At 44.0% G+C, this 23,690-nt stretch overlaps 1 protein-coding gene across 1 annotated transcript in view; it reads right to left on the minus strand.

Annotated features, from left to right (window-relative positions):
* Nucleotides 1-23,690, minus strand: part of GRM4 (glutamate metabotropic receptor 4) — a 1,245,640-nt gene that overhangs the window by 425,807 nt on the left and 796,143 nt on the right. The window contains exons 5-6 of the mRNA XM_086923193.1: nucleotides 4,317-4,471; nucleotides 1,383-1,523 (exon numbers count right to left, since the gene is read on the minus strand). Of these exons, the coding sequence (XP_086779319.1) occupies nucleotides 1,383-1,523; nucleotides 4,317-4,471 (296 nt within the window). The remainder of the gene's footprint in view (nucleotides 1-1,382; nucleotides 1,524-4,316; nucleotides 4,472-23,690) is intronic.

Raw genomic sequence — 23,690 nt, forward strand, 5'->3', positions numbered from 1 at the left:
AGCTCCCACCTGGCATCTGTCGCTGCCAACTCCATGCATGACAAGGGTCAGCCTGACACCTGTCAGACCCTGGTAGTTCCTACTATGTCAAAATCTATTTTGCATAATAATAGTCAAAGACAAATCCTAGTCCTCACAATTTCAAGCTCTGGTAGCCCTGATTCATTACATCTCCCACTGTGACTGTGCCCACCCTGATAGAAACACTGCGGACATTTCACAACCCAACTATCGCAAACAAAAATGTATTTTTAGTAAGCGCTGATCCCAATGAACCTTAACCTTCTAACTCCCACTATTGACAATTCCCACCGATAAAACCTCTGGAAACGATCACTCTTAGCATCTCAACAAGTAATACCTTGATGATGCCCACCCCCAACTAATCCCATTCAACAAGTGCCATCCCTGAAAACTCCAACCTCCAGCAAATCCGAATGCTACAACTCCTAAAACAGTTCTCCAAGGTAGTCACACATAGGTCAGAGAAACGGTTCATGTGCTGGTCAGTGACGCAGTCAGGGCCCGGTAGGGAAGGAGGTCACAGGTTAATGAGGGCACAGTCAGGCGAATAAAGGAGACCATACACATTTCAGAAAAGAAGCCACAGACAGGTCAGTGAGAATGTTACAGTCCATTAAAGTGGTCACAGGGAAGCCTATGATAAGGTCACTGACAGCAAAGTAATGATGTCAGGGACCAGGCAGCAAGGCAGACTCAGGGAGGTCAGTGACTTCACAGGTCGACCAGCAAGGAAGCCACTGAGTTGTTAAATGCCTCATAATGTGTGACACATCCGCATCATTTGCCACCAAGGACCATTAAAATATATTGGTTTGTCTACAGAAGATTGCCCTGCCCAAGGCTGTCTTGACATGAGTTTGCTTTTGGTTCAAGGGCACGCCCAATTAACAGGTAAGTGGTTCAGGGATCCTCTCTGCCATTCATCCATTTCAAGAACTCCATTTGTTACGTGTTCAGGGGAAATCAAGGTACCTGTTCAATTGGATAGGAGCTAGAACGTTGCAGCTTTGGAATCAGATATTTGGGACTGGGTGGATAGTCCCTAATTACAATTGATATCTGCTCCACTTTTGGTCTTGTGTGAAAGCTATTGAGAACCTGACCTTTGCATGAGGCCAGGAGTTTGCGCCTACCAACCAGATTTACGCAGTCACATCCACCTGCTTCTTTCTCAGTACAATATCGAGGAACACAATCAAACTTCTTGATCTAAAACTTTGAGTTCCTGCTGTCTGTTACAGTGACTGTGCTTTGAAAGTTGAACTATGGCAATGCCTTGTACCTAGGCTGTCTGAAATATTAGATATCACCCAAAGCCTCTATTGATGTCTCTTTGACGTCTATGAGATGCCACTTACTTGTGCACTTCTTGATGTTGCTTCCTTTCTTCAGTGCATGGCGGCTCAGCTTACAGTGAAAGTTATCCTCCCAGAACTCTGCAAACCAGATGTTCCGCCTGTTGTTGTCCAGCGTCCGGCTTGTAAAATATCGGTCAAAACCTGCCAATGACAAACATGAGAAAGAGCCTAAGGGAAACTGCAACATCACAAATGGTCAACTACAATGATGACTGGTGAAACAGGAGGCCCTTGGTCATCTCTAAGTTATCACTACAGAAACAACCAAACACAAATATCATTGAGGATTTACAGGAAACCAAGAGGGCATATAACAAGAATAACTGAATAAATATGCACAGCTAGTATAGTACAGAAAGAAGAGAAACCCCTACAAGTATTCCTGAGGTCTATACCTACGTCTGCTAACATAGCTCAGTGGGTGCAACACTTTCTGCAGAGAGGGATTGATTTGTTATTTGCAGGCCACAAGGTTGAATCCAGTAGTGAATTTAAGAAATGTAGGGCTCTTGTTTTTATCTTTTTGTAAGCCAATGCTGCTCCCCCTAAGATATTCAAATCAGTTTCTGTCCCAGGGTTCATGTTGTATTATGTGAAATGTGTCTTAAATATCACATTATTGGCCCTTGGAGATGGGAGAGCTGATAGTTATTTTGACAGTAGACTATCAAAGGAGTAAGTTGAAAGCTAAACACCCATGAATATAAGATGTGATGGGAGTTGATTTAGTGAATCCGGATCAGGTCCTACTGCTTTCTCTAGATTTGTGATTTAATGCAATAAGGCAGTCTTGAATGCTAAAGTATTAAAAGGATTCTAAATAGGGATTTCTACGTAGAGGAGGGGGGTAAACTAATGGGATCCTGCCGGGCCCAATAATTGGGGAAGGAGGTGTTGTTTAAGTTCCCTTGGGCAAAGGCAGCGCCCGGTGGCCTCAATGAGGACAACTCCCGCCATGTCCACATACACATGCTGGCAGAGGCAGAGGGTTCAGTGACAGGGAGCCCTTGTTTTCAAGAGATGGACTACACAGAGGACAGAGAGACAGGTGAGCACTCTGTGAAATGCCACTATACGAATATTATGGTGGGGCAGGAATGGGAACTACTTACAAATGGAGGAAGCAGAGAGTAAATGACTCCAGAAGTTACATTAAGCCTTGGAATGGCTAGGGAACAGTCTCACTGGCCCTGTCACTTCTCCCACAGTCACTGTGTGCCAGGAACAGTTTGGTTCGAAAGGCATGTGTGGCAAGCAGGCAGAATCAGAGCCAAGCCGGTTACAGGCATGATAGAATGGATCCACTTCTTTCTGGCAGGAGCAGCTTGAACACATGATCTTGCTGTGATTATTAACATGAGATATAATATTCTTCCTGTGAGCCATACAGCAAAATCTATTGTTATTCATGTAGTTACTATGGCGAGCCGCATCCATTTCCTCTGTTTGGCCATAGTAGGATGGAATCCTCCCGCTATTTGTCATTGTGGACACTATTCCGCTTCCCGTCTATGGTGCAATGATATTGGCTCCCAATGATTGGCAGAATGGGATATGCTCCTCTCCCTGTGATTGGCAGAATGGGATGTGGTCTTCTCCTTGTGATTGGCAGAATGGGATATGCCACTCTCCCTGTGATTGGCACACTAAAATGTATCTCTATGCCTGTGTATGCTGGGAGTACAAGCTTCCTCCGCACAGCAGTACCACCTTTGCAGAGGGACAGTTATAAACAGTGCTCACAGCGATGACAGAAAGAAGAATCATTAACATCTCTAATCTGACAGGGCACGAGGGATGGGCTGTCACCAGCCAGAGATAAGCGCTCTGCAGAGAAGACCTGCGCTGCAAAGAAGCTGGCAACAAGAGACACCGGTGGCAGTGCCGCGGGGAGACATTCTGGAGATATGTGATCTCCACACAGCGCTGTGATTAAAAGCAATGCAGGAGGGGAGCAAGGAGGGAACACAAGAGAACAGGTAAAACAGGAAGATAGGAACAGGGACAGAGAGGAGATGAGAAGAGAGAACAAAATAAAGAGAAGGACTGTCTTAAAGCAGAAAAGAAGAAATGAGAGGAAATGGGAAGAGCAACGAAATACCAAGACGGTAACAAAGGCGGAGGTGATGGAGTATCGTAAATTGAATATTATAAAAGGAAGGATTAATCTGAGTTAGAATGATATGAGGCGATGGGACAATACGAATGGGTGGGATATATTGCGAGAGCCAGGCGAAATAATGAACAATAGGAGGAGATGGGATATTACGGGTGGAAGGGTGATATGAGAAGAAGACAATCTATCGAGAGATGGACGATCATGAGAAGATGGGACAATATAAAGTAGCATAATTTGCAGGGATGGGATAAAAGTAGATGGCACCAAAGTGGAAGATTGTGATGTAACACAACTAGATATTAAGATAGACTTGTTAATGAGACATTTTATGAGATCAGATTATATATTGATATAGGGCAATATGGTGACAGACAACAAGACGAGGAAACTAGATAATGAAATCGGGTAGTATTGTACAAGAAGATGAGGTATTTTGAGCTGATGACATTTTATGAGGTGGCACAGTAAGAACATAAGATGGGTAAAAAATAGGAAATGTGACAGTATAAAGAGACGATTGTCCACAGATAAAAAAAATTAAAAACACGGAATAGAGAAAAAAATGAGATGACAAACAAAAAATGAATAAAAAGAAAATGGCAATATGAAGGAACGGTCTAGTTAATTTGTGCAGAGTTCAAGAAAGACAAAGAGGATAACTGAAAACAAGAAGTATTGAGAAAAAAACAGGGAGAAGGGGGTGGCAATAAAAAGGAGACACTCTGACAAAACAGAGAACCCACAAAAAAAAAGATATAAAAGCAGAAGCAAGGAAAGTAAAAGTAGGGCAGCAGAAAACCAGACAACCAACTTACCGATTACTGAAACCCTCTTTGGAAGGATGGTGACAGATCCCTCAGCCACATCCTCTTGGTGCAGGACAGGGGAGATCTTGGACCCCCAACTGTCCGAGCCCACCCATACGAAGTGCCCAGTCTGATTGGCCTTCTTTGCTGCCGCCAGTACCTTCCTGCAGAAAAGAAATGAAGCTCCAGATTAAAAAATGTACCCTTGTCAAGGATGTGACAGAGATAGAAAGGGTACAGGCAGAAGGAGGATGGAAACCACATTATGAGACATTAGTCTTTTACAGCTACAAGTCAGCCACAGAACCATGAGGCATATTACCAACAACTACCAATAATTATCGCTATGTTGGCTTAGCGGCAATATTTTTATCGCCGAGCTGCGGCGATTTTTATCACTTAGGAACCTTGCTATTATCAAGGTTTATCTCCTAAGTGATAAAAATCGGCCGAAATGCATGAATATCGCTGAAAAGTCAGCGATATTCATGCATTACCGAGCTAATGCTCATAGCCATGTTATCCACCTACCATTGGATAACATGGCTAAGAACTGCTCAGGGGCAGGTGTTAGCTTTTGGAGATATTCACGCTTAGCGCGAATATCTCCAAAAGTTGGTAATAGAAGATAGCGATGTTAGCGACTGTTTCCAGTCGCTAACATCTTGGCACACCCACTTTGCATGTCATTAGTGATAAATTTCACTGACATGCAAAGCGGGGCCCAAGATGGTCGTATCTCCAACTAGCTGTCGCTAGCTAGGTAATAGGGAGATAATTTTATCTCCGCTTTCTTGGCTTTTAAAGCCAAAAAAGCGGAGATAAAACCCCTTGATAATATGCCCCCATGTGTCTATTCACCCAAGCCAAACTTGACGTTCGTAAATACACACTCGCTGCCTGTCCTTGTGGTTACAGGCGGTTTTATTGGCAAATAGTTGCAAACACTGAACTATATAGGTCCAAAGGAAAAAAACATGGGATATTCTAATGGTTATATATAAATGCCGACTGAAATTAATACACACCAGTTCCATATTTAAACCAAGATGGAGTGAAACTATCTCCATTGTGGTTCAGTACATGTCAGAGAAGGTAAGTGCTAGCAATTGCTTCTTGCAGAAAATATTTGTAGCTAGCAACATGTTGCTCACCACAACAATCCACGAACTGAGACGCAACCACCCTTTCCTGATTTTTTGAAGCGTTTTTGTAACGTTTTTCTTACTTAAGCTATAACCTGTTTCGTGACCTTTCTGCAGCGGTTGGAACTGGAAGAGGCTCTGGAGGAGTGCATGAAAATGCAACATTTCAATATCCAACTTTACTGCTTTAAAGGTCTGCAGACTCCTTCGGATATTACTTCCTGTTGTAAAAGGTGCATGTAATTTCAAAATTTAATGTTAACAGACCAAATTGAAGGAAGAAAAATCTAAATATTGCACATTGAAACCGTTTTAGATTAATAAATGCCACAGAAATTAAAACATTAACAGCAAGGAAAGGCAGTTCTTCCACAAGAAAAGCCACTGGATAGGAACAAGCAAGACACCTAGTAAACAATACTGAACAAGGTAAATTACTCTACAACCCACAATCAGGCTACACACCCAGGAGAGGGAGGATACCCTCATCTGTCGATGAAAACCACAAGTCATGCCCTGTCTTATCTCGATCTATTGGAAACATGCAACAGACCACTGCTTCCCAACACGTTAATCCTTTATAGGTTTCAATCAATCTTCTGCAAACAGAGTCACCGAGAAAACAAAGGAAGGTTTGTGTAATGGAACGGGTCAGGGAGAATGCTAGCGAGTTGACAGGGTGTTGTATAAGCCACCAAAGTGAGGTGCAACTGAGCTCCCAATAACTCCTTACTGAGAGACCCACAATGTTAATAGTTTCTGTAATTAGTCATTGGCTCACTCTTGGTAGCCTAGCTCAAGGAATAAGGCTTTTCTATGAGAAAGTGTGTATGGGGTATGTGCAACAACTAATCAAAATAACATTACAGCATAGCACAGGCTTTCTTTTAAGGATTCATTTTTATTACACTGCTAATGCTGTAGGTGGTTATTTAGTGACAAGAACACCCTCATGAGTGAAAGTGCATTTTACAAGCACACATCACATATATAAATAATGAAAAAGTCCCAAATCAAGTTAGTTTGAAACATAAAAATGTAATCAACGAAATAAAGTCATAGGTTAGTGATATATAGGCAAACTTTAAAAATTGCTATTGTAAAAGTAGACATATTAAAAATCAAAAAAATTTGGCTAATACTAGTCTATGTTAATCTTGAGTTGAAATTTATATGCAAAGGCGCTAAATGTGCTGTATCGACTGTTGAAGCGCCGTTGAGTTCCCAGCAGCCTACGCAAAAACAAAGAGGTGCAGGCTGTGGCATTAGTACTCCAGTTTCAAGAAGTTGGATGGTCAAAGCAATATACTTGAGGCATGTGGTGTGACACGGGAGCACAACAACAATGCTGCAGTTGCACAGACTTGGCTTTAAAGTGAAGAAACTCTTGAGAAGCAGCGCTGAACAGCAACTCAAATAATGAGGAGTGGATGGTCAAGACAGGAAAGGTAACAGATGTAGGTTGCTTAGTGATCTGTGGGTACACGCAATGTTATGCATTAAATTGGATGGAAGTACCTCAAATAGTTGCACACTTGTTGGGATTGGCTTGACTCAAACTGCTTCCCAAAATTGAGTCCCTCTGCAGTTCAACATATTGAATTTTAATAGATAAGTTGCAAATTTCGCTGTAACATTTTTAGGTTTCTTCAAGGCAGTTCCACTGGGCAGTTCCTTCCAAGAACAGATTCTGGACCACTTCTGCTCCTGGTCTCATCAGGGTGAATTTGTCTTAGAAAGGGCATCACCTTCCAGCAGGCAAGTTCGTTTCACCATCTTGTAGCAAATTCAACTAATAGGCAGGCTATATTTTGGGAAAAATATCCCTATTAGCCCTAGAAAACATGACACTAGTCCATTCAGCTTTAGAGAAGAGTGCATAAGGCAGAATTTTAAAACAAATTTGAAGAAAACTCTATCTTAAACTCTGGAAAGGAGTCAGAAAGGCTTCTCTGCAGGTGTACAGGGAAGTCCGCTGTTACTTATTAGTTTTAGGCAGGCTGTCTCCGTGCAGTGATTAAACCAGAGTGTTTTTGTAGCGTAAATCAATTTACTCTCTGTGGTAATCCTCAAATGAATCCCAATAAAACACCTGTGCTTGCAGCTTCCACATTTTCGAAATAATGGTGAATGTCTTGTTCTAGGAATTAGATGTATAGCATTACAGATTTGAATAGTTTCATAAAGCTAAATCCAAGGTGGAACCATGTGCAGAGGTCTGTAGAGCACTCCCCTGCTTTCCAACGTTAACCATGTCCCTGGTACTTCATCTCCTTGAAATACCATGAAAACCACTCCCTTAAACAACAATTAGGCTGGGGGGGAGGGGGGGGTCTTGCAGGGAAATGACAACTGAAAGACTCCATGGAGGAGTTACATGTAAACAGAGGAGAGTTATTAAAGCCATTCACTTACAGATGTGTTCATGACTAGCCAGGATCAGCCCCTTCCATCCAACAAGTGTTTTTTTGAATGAGGCTGGTCTAATGTGGCAGATCGAGAGCAGCACATCCTTCACCAAATGTGAAGGGAGGGTGATTCCAAACATAAATATGCATGCTGTTGGAATGCAAGGTGTTAGAAATTAGTATCGTTTACGTGGTATTCCCCAGATTTTGCATTCAGCACCTTATTTTTGCTGAAATCATTTTTGCTCATTTTGACTTCGTGTACTTCATCCCTAATAATCATTAGTAAAATGCTTATGCTCTTCTTTTTAGAACATACATATAAAATACACCTGATTGGCAAGTTTAATTTAATTTACTTATAAGTCCCTAGAATACGGTCCTAACTATACAGAGGGCCTAAAAATGAGATACTACTAGCGGATTGCAACATTCATTGTGCCAACCTCTAAAGTAGCACTGTAAAACATGTCTCAGACCTGCCACTGCAACCTGTAGTGCAGTTTTAAACAGCTATTTTGATCTAGCAAAATAAACATTATGTCAGTCCTAAACATTCTTTTTTAATATATTTGTCACTGCTAAGGTAGGGGCTAAAGGCTCATATGGCAGGATACATGGTAGGTAACAATTAGGACTTGCATACTTAATGTTTTACATGTCTTGGCGGTGAAAAACTCCAAAAGTTGTTTTTCGCTATGGCAAAGCTGGCCTCTCATATACTAAAACTGGTTTACCTTATTACAATTAATAAGTAATTAATTCAGTTTTATAACAGCTAGGGAAATATTTTCCACTCAATTTAATGTTAATTAAAACTCCTCTTTTAGAAAGTGAAAATTTTTATGCTAAGCCAAATATGCCTTTCTGCCAATGTCCAGGGTCTCATCTCTGTGGATGGTTCCCCACTGGGAAAAGTGTATTAGAACTAGGCCTGGGCGTTGAACTCCGCTCTGCTCGTGGAGTTTGCAGAGTTTTCTGCACTCCACATTATGTGGAGCTCGCAGCAACGGCAAGTTGGCGAGCGCGAGCGAGCAAAATCCACCTCCCGGTGACATTTCTCAATGCGGGGTGGGGGGGTCAGGTTTCTCATTGCGAGTGGTTGCGTATGCTCGCGATCCCTCGCATTGAGAAACCACCCATTTCGGTTGAGAAAGCTGCTGCTCAAGTAAAAATCTACTTGTGGGGCAGAAAGGAAAGAAGCGCCCGCTTGCACTGTGCATGGTGCCATTCACAATGATTGCACAGTGCAGACAAGCATTCGGCACTGAAAATTCCAGCGAATGGCATTTTTCTATCACACTCCGCTACTTGCGGAGCTCTGTTAAACACAGCAGAGTTTTTTTCCAACTTCGCAAAGTTGCTCGTAGCGCAACTCCGCAAACCCTACCCAGGGTTAATTGGAACCCTACAGTGGACAAAGGGCCTGGGGGTAGAGAAGAGTAGATCTTCCTGGCAGGAAGGCTCAGAGGAGCTGTGTCCCTGCCTTAATTGCACTACATAGAGTACATAGAGTAGCCAGGAGATAATGCTGAGTTCATGGTTCCTGACAATGGCTGCAAGCGGGTCATGTAGATTTTGAAGTGAGTGGGGCTCAGAGGGAAGACCTGAGGCACTTCGCAGCTGATCTCTGTGGGTTCAGAGTGAAACAGTAATGGTCTGACTCTGTGTTCAACCAGTGAAGAAGGAGCGGATCCATTCCAGGGTTTTGTCACAGATGCCAGTGTCGTGGAGTCTTGTGCATAGTGGGTGGTGGCAAACAGTGTTGAAGGTGGCTGAGAAGTCCAAGGGGATGAGGGCAGCAGTTTTGTCTTGGTAGAGGAGGGTGCGGACGTAGTCTGTCACGGCGAGGAGGGCAGTCTTGGTGCGGTGGTTTCTTCGAAAGCCAGACTGGGAGAGGTCCAGAATGTGGTTTGCTTCGATGAACTTGGAAAGTTGGGCGTTGATGGCCTTCTCGATGACCTGGGAAGGAGAGCAGAGAAATGGGTTTGACGTTCTTGAGGTTCTTCGGGTCGGCAGAAGGTTTCTGCAGCAAGGGGTTGATCACTAAGTGTTTCCAGTCTACAAGGAAGGTGGCGGGGTTGATGGAGCAGTTGATGGTGCAGCAGAGTTTGGGAGTGATGGAAGTGCCAGTTCTGTTGAAGATGTGGTGCAGGCAGGGGTCTGAGGGTCCTCCAGAGTGGTATTGTCAGTGGTGGAGGGAGTCCAACTTTGCAGGGCCTGCTGGGGTCTGGTGTCATTGAGTTTAGTGGTTGCGGGTGGGGTGAGCGGGTCTTGGATATCTAGGTTGTTCAATCTGTTGTAGATCTCCTTAATGTTGCGGTGGAAGAATGCACTGAGGTTGTTGCAGAGGCCTTGGGAGGGTGGGATGTCTGCTATCTGTGATGGGTTTGGTGAATTTTTTTACCATGGCAAAATGTTCTTTGCTATTGAGTGTATTGGCGTTGATCCTTTTCTTGTAGAGCCAATTTGTTTGTTGTTCTAATGAGGTGTTGGTGTACAGTGACAGCGGTTTTGAAGGCTTAGTGGTCTACTGGGGTCTTGCTGCTCCTACGTCTCTTCTAAAGCTGTCTACAGGTGCGTATGGACTCATGAAGGACGGGAGAGAACCAGTTGGATTTTTTTGAGTGTCGCTTGCCTGGGGCTTTCTTGAGGGGGAGCCACTGTGTCGGCGTAGTTGGAGATCCTTTGTTGGAGGTTGCGTGCTGAGGTATTAATGTCCCCAGATATCCGAGGTGGGGTTTTGATGAGGGAGGTGGTGAGCTGTTCTTCGGTGACATTGTTCCAATTTCTGTGTGGGTAACAGTAGGCATGGTGGTGTATGGTGGATCTGGTGAAGGAGAAGTGGACTTAGTGGTGGTCGATCTAAAGGAGAGGTCCAAAGGAGCGTGGGGTATGATTGAAGGTGATGATGTCACTGGTGGATAAGATAGGGTCAAGCATGTGTCCTGCTGAGTGGGATGGGGAGATGACCCATTGTTTGAGTCCAACGGCGGCAACATTCTCCAGCAGGGACGAGTGTTTTTGTCTAGGTGAAAGTTGAGGTCGCCGAGGAGGATGTAGTCTGTGGAGGTGATGAAGTCAAATGATGGAGTCACTGAAGGGTGGACAGGGTCCGGGGGTCTGTAGGTGAGGGTGCTGTAGAGGGTTGTGTTTGAGTTGATTTGGACTGGAAGTGGAGGTGCTCCATGTTGGTCAGGTGATCATCTCAGTGGGTGGTGAGGCAGAGGGTGCTTTTGTGTACGATGATGATGCCTCTACCCGGTTTGTTGATGCAGTCCTTGTGAGTGATCTCTAGTCATCCAGGATGGTGGTGGTGATGTCCGAGGCATAGGAGGAATTCATCCAGGTTTCCATGAGGAAGGCAATGTGGGGTTGACTGTGTCGAATAGGTCCCAGATCGCAACGGTGTGTTTATGGAGGGAGCATGTGTTGTGTAGGATACAGCTGAGGCATTCGGATCTGTTATTTGTCAGTTGTATGGTGGGTGGGGCTGGTGTGCGGTGGGAGGCGAAGTTGCAGCTGTAGTTTTGGCAGGAAAAATTACCATGGGTGTTATTCGGTGATGCCCGGTGGCAGGCGCTGTGGCGTCCAGTTTGGAGGACATGGAGGGTGCTGGCATCATAGCAATGGACGGTCAAATGACCAGGGGGCTAGCGCTGGGCATGGTCCAGGAGCCTTTCATGCACACCCTCTCCGTGCGTCCAACATTAAGTAGCATGAGGGGGAGGGCTGTACAGCTGGGAGGTGGGAGAAGCGGCAAATCGGCGCTGGAGGATGGCAGGACCACAGGGGATGTGTAGCGGTGAGGACACAGCAAGGAATAGCAGTGAAAGGGACAAGAGGAAAAAGTAGAAAAGCAGAAAAATGCATAAAGTGAAAGAAAGTGACTAAAAAGCAGAAAAATGCAGGAAATAAAAGAAAAAGACAGAAAAACAGGAAAAATGAAAGAAGGAAAAAAAGAGATCAGGAGAAAAGGCAGAAAACAGAGGGGCAGAGGGCTGATGACAGAATAGTCAATGGCAGTAGTCTCAAGCAACGTGCACTAGTTGCATGAAGTCAGAAACCGTTCTTAGGATGCTTGATTCTGGACCAGGGAAGACATGGCTTGGCAGTTCGGTCTGGACTGTTGCCATGAGGCACAGGGTCAGACTGATTTGCATATGGCCATGTCTGAACTGGGGGGACTTGGTGAGCAAACTAACGATGGATTAAACCCAGATCTGTGACTGGGAGTGAATGTTTTGCCATTGTGCAACATTCCGTCCATCATCTTGTGTGTTTTGCTGTTCACCCTATGTGGGAAGGGTATGCCCAGACGTGGGTCCCTGCTCACTAAGCCACTGGAGTCAAGCTATCCTGGCTGAAGACAGCTGATAGCCAGAAACCGGTCCTAGGATGCTTGATTTTGGTCCAGGGAAGACATGGCTTGGCAGTTCGGTTGCCCTGTTCCCATGAGGCACAGGGTCAAGACTGATTTGCGTATGGCCATGTCTGAACTGGAGTGGCTTGGTGAGCAAAATAACGATGGATTAAACCCAGATCTGTGACCGGGAGTGAATGTTTTGCCATTGTGCAACATTCCGTCCATCATCTTGTGAGTTTTCCAGTTGCATGTGTCAGCAGTCACTCACCAGCAGTCTCTGGGCAGATTTTCAGGACCAGCAGGGGGCAGCAGGAGAGGGCCACAACAGCATACCTGGGCCCCAAAACGTGAGCCAGGGCGGGCCTGAATGCCCTCCAGGGCTGCTACTGGCAGCAAGAAGTGCTGTCCAGCCGCAGGGACCCCAGCCCCAAGAAAGCAGCTACATCCGAGACCAGAGCCAGGCACAGAATGCTGACCCGCAGAGCTTCACAGATGAGTCACAGATGACACACCACTCTACGGGACACCCCCAGTAGGCAATAGTCCCTGGGGCTGGTGCCACCACGCAGTCTCTCAGCTTCACCTCCCAGGCTCCCCACCAGCACAATCATGGCTGTGTCTGGCAAGTACAGGAGAGAGATAGGAAGGATTCCCCCCAGGAAGTCCCGATAAGCAATGGAATAGCTCCTCTGGCCGGAAGAGCCTCACAAGAGTGCGGCCATCTTGCAGCCCTTCCTGCTCATATGCAGTGAAACAGGTAGTGCAGCCAATGTTGTGGATCCAATAAACAACTGTTCCTTATAAAGCAATTCTCCTGCCTAACTGAAGGTTTCACTGGATCCAATAAAATGGAGCACTAAGCCCTATGCAGCCACACAGCTTCTGACTGAAGCCACCCAGGGGAGCATAGCTCCTGACTAGAAACATCACCTGAATCAATGCACCATGATGCAGAGCTCCACAGAGCCACACTCTGCAGCTTTACACTGATGGCTTCACCCAATATGGCGCTGAGGGACACAGGCCCACAGACCAAGCAGGTCCAGACTTAAAGCCCCACTGGAAACAAACCATTGCAACACAGGATGAAGCAGAGCCCCGAAGTGCCGTACTCCTCCATACTTGCATCAAAGTCAGAAGGTAAAACTCTAGGGGGCCAAACCTGGTCCCTGTATCCTAACCACGCTCCGTACAATCAGCCTTAACTTGTGACTTTGCGCCTGTTCAACACAACCAGATACCCACATTTGGTGCTTTAAACCTTTTCACACCTTTTCACACTTTTTTACCTAAAACCTTTAAAACTCCTTACTCCTGTTCTAATAATTTGATTTTTGACATTTTGGTGTCATTTTATTGATTAAAGTATAATTCATTTTCTGAATAGGATTGGGGGTTTTTCTTGTTGTATTTTCACTTTATCACTGTTTGAATGCTGCATAAATAATTTACACATAGTTATGTTATGTTAACCCAACTTGTATAGCGCAACAGCTGCCTCAGAGAAGAGGCGTCCCGGCGCTGACTGCAACAAGACATATAGGCTAAAGCCTAAGTCGGAGGGAAGAGATGGGTTTTGATAGCCGTCCAAAATGCCAAATAGTTGTCCAGCCAGCGGATCTGGAGTGGAAGGGAGTTCCAGAATTTAGCCGCTAAGCTGCGAAACGACCACCCCCAGCACGTAAACTTTTCACCTGAGGGACGATAACCAGGCATTGCCCCATGGAGCGCAGATGGCGCATGGGTGTGTAAGGCACTAACAGAATGCACCACACATAGAAGTTGCAAAACATCATTGTTTAATACTTGTTTAAGAGCAGGAAGGGACACCTTACTTGTTTATGAACAGGAAGGGACACCTTCCTGCACATAAACAATCAATGCAGTTTTGCTGTTTCTTTGTGAGCTGCAGAACGCAGCATACATGGAAACAGCAAAAATGAGGAGAAATAAAACATTTCTCCTCGTTGTGCCATGGTAAGACCAGGTTTTCCCTGGTCTTAATTTTGGCGCCTCCCCATATTTACTCCACCCTTATAAATATTGGGCAGCGTCAAAATCAATGGGTGTTGTGGTGGAATGCCCACCACAACACCCATTACCCGCCCGTTTCACACTTAGTGTGAAAGGGTGTCTTATTCACAAGGCGGCGTTAAGCCATGGTTAGTGGCTTAATGCCCCCCTGTGAATAGGGCGAAGCCCCTTTCGCCACCACAACGTCGATAAAAGTGACGTTACGGCAGCGATAGGGGCTTGGATGTGACAATGTGACACTGTATAGAATAAACACCATACAATTTTAAACATAGCACGCGTGGCTAGGCCAAATTGGAAGGCATCATTTCGAGCAGCCTAAACACCAGATGTTCAGAACAACTAAATATGGGAAGCCCCAAAAAAGTTAGATTTCCCCACATGATGATACAATTACATTCTAATGGCTTACCCCTGTGCGCACAGCCCTAACCCCAGCATGACAAATTCAGGAATCTTTGAAATCCTGGACTTGGACTTATTGCTCACTGCACAGTGGAATACAATGTTTATAATGATCAACTTTCAATGATGCTTACTTTGTTAAGTCATAATCATTGTGTGAACAAACCACGAGCAATACTGACTAGAGCACTGCGCATGGTCTGCCTGAACCATAGCAAAATGCATTCAGGATCCTACCTAAAAATGCACTTACAGCCATTAAACTAGTTGTGGAGCCACACAGCGGAGCAGTGCTTCACTGGGAAGAAATGGATCACAAAAACCTGTCTTAAAAACACCCCACAGGCTCCAAGACGAAGCTATGATTAAGGATAAAACCTTGTGCATTATTGTTACCTGCAGTAACTGGCCCTCACTACCTATCTTTCAGAATGCACAGAAAACCAGCCGGGATTAAATCTGCAGGATAAACTGAAACAACACACATATTGGTAGAACCATAGCTTTACTAGACTACTGACATTGGAAAGATCTCAACCCAGCCTCAAGAGTGCAGCTCTACTATTTAACCTTCTGAAATCTGCGAAACGCGAAATGTTTTAATTTTGCTCACGATTACGACTATCAAGATCAGTGACTAAGTAATACCAGATGACTGAGGTCCAACTGCAGATGATCCACGAAACGTTTTTTCGAACACATAACACAGCGAGTAAATACAAAATAACCATAGCTGGTTTGGGAACCAAAAGGTGCCATGTCACAGATGTTTAAAACAACCCTACTCCCTTCATCTCTTCACCCACTCACTCTGTTTCCATCCATCCTCTCTCACCTTTTTGAGGTTACAGCCTACCAGACAGTGCAATTGCCTGGTTTGCTAAAGAAATATTGGGGAGATAAAGAAAGCTGGCCTAGGAATGTATTCCGCCCAATGCTCACCATTGTCTTAGTGGTGTTTTAACTCACATTTTCTGGCTTTCGATTTGCTGGCTTTATTTGCTTTAGGCTGTCGAGCTGGAGATTGTCCTTCCTGTTTACTGTATTATTCTACAAACTTGCTTTCTTTAAACAGGCCTTTAGATCTTGTTCTTCTATTGTTACATTTGCTGTGCATTCAGAGATAGAGGTCAAATGACATGCTGTCTCTACTGAGGGAGCTTGGTGTTTAGTATTTTTTCTCCAACTTCAAAGTGACAGTATTTATGTGACAATCTGTCGAGTATCTATGTATGAGGAGAGGTTGTTGAACGTTTTTTTTTCTACCACCCAAAAAACTAAAAAATGACTGTGCTGATGTTTCAGAATATATCAGAATTAGTACTAATAAAGCATGTTTATTTTTAGTAATTCTTAAGTGGGGTGAAAACAAATATTTGAATATGACCAAAACACATCAATACATTAGGTAATGACATTTGCACACTTTATCGTTTGTGTGCAGTACACCCGTAAATGTAATGATCATTTCAATTCAAAACGTGTTGTCTGTAATGGCAGAGCACTACCACACCACGCATACTCCACACTATGCCACTCCACTTTATGCCCTTTCACGCTATTCTGGAATCCTAACAAGGATTCAAGTTAACACAATACGTGCATCACATTTTAATCAAAACCGGAGAAAATCTAAAAGGCTAAAGGAAAAGAGAAACATTATAATATAAAGAATATGGAAAATTATACAGAGGAAGAAACAGAAAATAAAAGAGAAAACCCATGTGTAAGTATATACAATTCATAGAAAAAATGTATTAACAATGATAAATAGTTCAATCTTAAAACATCTGAGACAAAAGGCGCTCAACACAATACACAAACAAAGACCAATAAACAGAACAGTGTGTAAACAAACAAGTGCCTGAGGAAAAAAGTTTACAAAATTAAGAAGTTAAGGACAAAACTGAAACACAAAGCAAACAATGTGTCCTTTTCAATTTCGGCCACATATGTGCGTTGACGGCGTTTCAACCATAGTAGAGCTAAATAGTCATATCAGGACAAACAATAATTGTATGAGCGTCCGAACCAGTACTATGAAACATCTATTCTTAAAGTAGACCCAACCCAAGGAACAACGATCGTATGGATTCTGCCCAGAAATTGATTCTGTAAAATGATTAAGCATGGGTGAATTTTGCGAATTCGCGATCCGCGAATTTGCGGATTTGCGAATTGGCGATCCGTAAAATTCACGAATTTGTGCGAATTTGCGGATTTTTAGTTTTTTGCGTGTTCGCGGGGTTTTTTGCGTGTTCGCAGGGTTTTTTGCGTGTTCGCGGGGATTTTTGCGTGTTCGCGAGCCGCTTGCATAGCGAAGTTACTCATGCAGTCGTTTATGGGAGAGGGAGAGAGAGATAGCTAGATAGATAGATAGATAGATAGATAGAGAGAGAAAGAGAGGGAAAGAGAGAGGGAGAGAGAGAACGAGAGAAAGAAAGAGAGGCCGGATCTCTGAAGGGCCAGATTCCTGAGTTGCCCCTACAGAACATACAGCTTTTTATTTTTAGCAAAATGCATATGAAAATGGTGCTGTAAAGGTTTCTTTTAGTTTAACCCCTCCTGACAACTCAAAATGGGTGTATTTGCCATCCTCTCCCTTCTTCCTGTTTTTTATATCTGTTAATTCCTTGGACAGGTGCCTCGTTGCCTACTTGTAACTATTCTCTGACCCTGCTTCAAGGGTCAGAGCAGGGTCAGAGAATAGTTGCAAGTAGGCAATGAGGCGCCAGGAAGCAATTAGCAGCAGGTGTCCAAGTTGAAGTTAATTTGTTTGTAACCCTTTTGTAAAAGGGTACAAAGAAATTAGGTTCAACTTTTGCACCTGCTGCTGTAACCCTTGCTTGGCTGAAAATTCGTCCCCGCTGATTCGCGGATTTTAACGCGATTTCGCGAGATTCGCGGATCGCAAAATCGCGGAAAATCCGCAAATTCGCCCGCGAAATGGATTTTACGCCCACCCTTAAAAATGATGATCCAAAGGAGATGCTTGATTAGAATCACAGGAGCTTGTACATAAATTGAATGGCTCCAGGAATAGGGGAAGTAAAGGAACAGCATATTCCTTCAAACAATTCTAAAAAGCCTAATTCATTGGCAGAAGGCTTAAACATCTGTGCTTGTGGAATCACATAATTACAGGAGTTTTTTCATGAATAATTACCTGTCAGTAGCCTTTAATAAATTGTCACAAACCTATGGGTACAAAGGCTCACTGGCTCAGTCCAGCCCAACGGGTTCTCAAGCTTCCTGTACACATATATATGCTAGGATTCCAGCACTGTTTGACCCTGGTTCAGGTTTTCAGGGCTGCCCCTGTTGTTGATAGCACTTGCACTCTATTCCACGCCACTCCATTCAATGACACTCCACTCTATGACATGCCACTCCACTGCACATCACTCCACTCTAAGTCATTGTACGAAATGCTTCACCACTTGACTCCATGCTACTCCAGTCTATGCCACTCACTCCATGACCAAACATGTCACTAGGGACCTCCACTCCACACCACTTACCACACTCTACTCTACGCCACTCCAATATACCCCACTCCACTCCAGTCTATATTACTCCGCTCCACTGTACCCCAATAAATCCTACCTGCTCCACTTGCTACAATCTACCCCTCTACTCCACTCCCATCTACCCCACTCCACCCAATCTACCCCACGCCCCTCCTGTCTACCCCACTCCACTCCAATCTACATCACTCAAATCTACCCCACCCCAATTTACCCATCCCATCCCACTCCACCACAATTCAATCTATTCAACTCCAATATACCCAACTCCAATCTACCCCACTTCAATCTACCTCACTTCAGTCTACCTCACTCAAACCTAACCTAACCCATTCCACTCCAATCTACCCCAATCCTCTCGACTATGATCCAATCTACCCCATTCCACTCCAATCTAGCCCACTCCATCTGCCCCACTCCACTCTACCACAGTCCATTCTAATCCACTCCAGTCTACTCCATTTCGCTCAGATCTACCCCACTCTGATCCAGCCTATCACACTCCACTCACATCTACTCCACTCTGCTCCAGTCTACCCCATTTCACTCCAATCTACCCAAATCCAACCCCCTCCAATGTGCCCCAATCCAATCCAATCCAATCCAATATATCCTCCTCCACTCCAATTTACCCCACTCCACTCTACTCCACTCCGAGTTACCCCACTCCATACCAATTTCTCCCACTCCACTCCAAGCTTCACTGCAATCTATCCAACTCCTCTCCCCTATAATCTACTCCACGCCATGCCAATTTACCTCACCCCACCGCAAACTACCCCACATGAATCTACCACAATCTACCCCACCCCAATCTACCAGTTTACCCTATCCCACTCCAATTTACCGCACTCCAATCCACCCAATCTACCCTACTCCACTCCAATCTACCCCAATGTATCCCACTCCACTGTACCACAATCTAACCAGATCCAGCCCCATCTATCCCACTCCAATCTACCCCAATTCAATATAATCCACTCCAATCTACCACGCTATTCTACCCAACTCCCCCACTCCAATACACCTAACTCCACCCCACTCCAATCTACCCCAATTCACCCACTCCATTCTACCCCATGTTACACCCACTTCGTCTATGACAATCTACCCCACTCCACTCTGCCCAAATCTACCCCAGTTCACTCTATCCCAATCTAATCCCATTCTAATCTATCCCACCCTATGCTTCTATCTTTTAGCCATACTGAACAGTAGTCACACTGGTGTAGATAATTGCTCTCGCATAGGTGAGACCTATTGGCTTTGCCAATGTTTGCATTTTCTCTCTCTCTCTGATTGATTTTTTTCTACCTACATTTCTCCCCACTCTCTCACTTGAAGCCCTACTGTGCCTCTTGTAATTAATCTTGGGGATCTGGGGAAAGTGAGAGATGCTCCAGCAGGGTCTACAGAGTGCTACTACCTTTGATGTCTTAACAACTTTCAAAGATTTACATTAAAAACATACATACTCTGCAGCTCGATTCCTAGTCTTAGCACCATCCGTTTGACAAGAGCTGTTCCAGAATGGGTGTAAACTTTAAAGGATGATTCAAGATGGTATTGTCGCCATCTGTATGGACATTCATTAAGGTACCAGCCCTTGAATTAAATATTTTAATATAACATTTTATTTACTGTAATGTTCTTCAATTTTACATCCACCCCTTTGGCACAAAGTTGAAGGATGAGCATACACGAAAATCTTTAGTTATTGTTAAATGGAAAATTATATTTTACAGTAACCGAACACAAGACCTGTCTAGACTTCGCTTATGTAGTGATTTTTGCCCCCTTTCTACTGCATACATTATCTGGCCTGTGGATGCTTATGACAGAACATATGAATATGCTCATAGCAGAAAATGAATCTTTATCTCAAAGTCCTTGTTGTGTCCACAAGGTGCCACAATAAAGATACCACCAGATCATCATTTTATGGCATGACGCGGAGGCTAACATTGTGCAAATCTCCTTTATTGCCAGCTCACAGCAGCAACAATTGAAGAATATAGAACTTTGATAACATTCTAGTAGGCTATAAGATTCCCCACATGTAGTGTGAAGGGATACACCTCCTAAGAAATAAACTATGGGAAGGGGACTGCCTAACCCGTCTACACCTAAAAGACTCATACTTAATTATACCAATGTGTTACCCCCTTCAAAAATACCTCCAATTCACTTGGAAGGGCAAACTGTGGCAATTCTGCAAGCTCCCCGTCTGTCTCTCCTCAGCCCCATGGTGCTTTACAAAGGTACTATGACCTGTAGTGGGTTGGCTAAGAGCAAGAGGGGTAAGACTTATCCTATATCTGATGACACTCTGATTATGGCCCAAACAAGCGAGATGGTTTCCCGTCACACAGAACTTACCATAAACATCTTGGGATACCTGGGTTTTGTCATAAACAATTAAAAATCCTGTGTAATTCCATGTCAGGAAATGCAATTCTTGCGATTCATACACACGGAATTAAAATTACTATGGGGAAAAATTGAGAAAACACTGCAAAGGACTGATGAAAATTCTAACAAGAAAGGAATCTCCCTTAAAGACCCTAGCAAGGATCCCAGGTCTACTATCCTCAAAAATCCAAGCAATCTACCAAGGTCCCCTTTACTACCGAGCACTCCAAAGACTCAAAGCGAAAGCCTTGAAAACAAAACAATCCTACTCTCAAACAGTGTGTTTAGACCCAGACTCAAAGAGGCAACTGATATGCTGTCTAAAGAACACAGAAGCAGTGAATTGGAGAGCAATTGTGGGGGAAGAGCCAGAGATGGTGATAGAATCAGATGTGAGTATAGAACGATGGGGTGCAAGGTGTGGTGACTCCTCAACAGGAGGACGCTGGACAGATCAGGAGACAGAACTTCACATCAATTGCTTAGAATTACTAGTGAAAGAATGAAAGAATGAATTGGCATTTGTAGAGCGCATGGCTACCAGAAGGCCTCCCGGCGCTTAGGAACAGAACCTACACAAATGATGAACATTAGGCGGCCGGGAACAGCAAGGTTTTAAGCTTTCTATGGAAGGACATATAGTCTTCCTCAAGACAAATGTGGTTTGGAAGAGTATTCCAGCTCTTGGAAGCAATTTAGAAGAATCGTCTTCCCCCGCTCCTAGTCCTATATATCCTAGGGACTACTGCCATGCGCTTATTTACAGAGCGCATGGCTCTACTGGGACAATAGGGCGAAATGATGGAGTGCAAAATTGGTGGGCACTTGGAAGAAAGAATCTTGTGAACGATGCATAGGGATTTGGACTGAATCTTCTCAGTGACTAGTGGGGTCTTTTGAGATTCAATGTTTCACCAAGAATACAATGAAGTGTTCTGTGATGCTATGCATAGACAACGTCTCTGCGGTCGGATATGTGAACAAGATGGGAGTCCCCACTCCAAGGGAATAACAGACCTGGCCAAGAACCTTTGGGGATACTGCCTAAGCAGGGGTATCTCTTTAGTGGCAGAACATATCCCGGGAATAAACAATGATGTTGCGGATTGGTTCTCCTGAAACTTCAAAGACTCCAGCAATTGCAGATTGAACAGGAGAATCTTCCTCAAGATCCTAATGATATGGGGTCCCTTCGGGGTGGACCTTCATCGGAGACAGACTAAACGCCCAATTACCAACATTTTTTATCTGGAGGCCAGACCCTCAAAGCCAGGGAGTGGATGCCTTCCTTCACCACCGGAAAGGGATAGCACCTTATGCCTTTCCCCTTTTGCCATGTTACTAAGATTCCTCATCCATGCACCCAGAAGCAAAGAGAACTTGGTGGTAGTAACCCCCCTTTGGAGGTCACAGGCATAGTTGCCAATCCTCTTGGAAATGAGCATAGATCTACCAATCCTAATCCCAACCTTCAGGAAAATATACAAACCCAGAAGGAGAGCCAAATCCTCTTGTAGAGCAGGGTTTTCTATCACTAATGGCAAGGGAGATTTCAAGCGACAATGGCACATCTCATGACCTCTTAGACCAAATATCTACAGAACAAAATTCACTGATTAAAAAAAAACATGCAATGCATTCGGGTACTAATCCCACCTTCTGTGAAATATGCAGTTTTATGGGACGTTAGAGACATCCTACAGGTCCGATTAAGTTGGGGAGAAAATGTTACGTTATCCCTTAAACGTATCAGCTATAAGTTAACTGTCATGCTTTGCCTAGTATCACTTAGAAGAACATCAGATACAAGACCACTAGACATTACCAACAGAGCCTACCAGCATGAAGGGGTTTGCTTCTACCTTAAAAGACACACAAAGACCATGTCAAGCTCCATTTCTACCCCTTTTTTCATAGTATGAAAGACTGTGTGTGGTGAGATGCCTGATGGAGTATGAGAGGAGAACTGCAATCCTGAGAGGAAATACTAAACAACTACTGATATCTCATAGAGCCCCTCACAAAGCAGTATCTTCTCCTACCTTGGCAAGATGGGCGAAAGAAGTAATGAAAGAAGCAGGTGTCGATATCTCTGTCTTTAGGGCCCATTCACCTCAGCTTCAAAAGCCTTTTTCCAGGGAGGAGGTTTACAGGATATCCTTAGGGACGCAGATTGGTCTAACAAAAGTATTTTGAAACCTTGCTACTTTAGACCCATCACAAGTGCAAGTGACAATGTATTAAAAGCACTTTAAACTTGCATTAATGTTAGCCTCCGTGTCATGCCTTAAAATGTAGATTTTTCACACCCTGGTGGGCAGAAAAAATAGTTTTCATCAAAGACACGGAGGCTAAGATTATCCCTCCACATCATGACCCCCACCTAGTGGAGATGAGCCAATAAATGTAGTGATTTCTTTTTCTCTCTTTGAGAGTAAGAAACCGTTTCCTTCATCGGTGGAAATAAAGTGTTTGAAAGTTTATACTGAGAGAAGCTATCTTGTTTGCATAACAAACGAAGGAAGAATGCTACCTGTGGAGGGATCTTATAGCCTACTAGAATGTATCAAAGTTCTATATTCTTCAATTGTTACTGCTGTGAGCTGGCAATAAAGGTGATTTGCATAATCTTAGCCTCTGTGTCTTTAATAAAATACAGATTTTCTGCCCACCAGGCTGTGAAAAATCTAAATTGTCTACATATTGCAAAATTTAAAGCAGACCTTAGACATTGTTAACAAGTCTGACATTACCGGAAGAGAATACATGTCTTGTTCTGAAACTGTATCCGTGGTGCACCATAGTTGCAGTGGTTCTCAAGTAAGCATACATTATAGAAGTTAGGAATCCCCCCGCCCTCTACCCTCTCTTGCGTAGAACAGAGTTAGCTCCATAGAAGGAGGCTGAACAACACCAATTGCCCTGTGTTGCCAGATTTTAGAAGGCGACTGATTGGCTGAGTAAGATAATTTTCTTTCAGATTAGACTTACTCGAGTGATTGCAATTTTAACAATGGGGCAAAGGGTTGAATTGAGCTGTTAACTGTAGGGTGCTGTCTTGAGATTTCTTCAGGACAGACGTGGTA

The sequence above is a fragment of the Lissotriton vulgaris genome, chromosome 5 (genome assembly GCF_964263255.1).
Source record: "Lissotriton vulgaris chromosome 5, aLisVul1.2, whole genome shotgun sequence".
NCBI lineage: Eukaryota > Metazoa > Chordata > Amphibia > Caudata > Salamandridae > Lissotriton > Lissotriton vulgaris.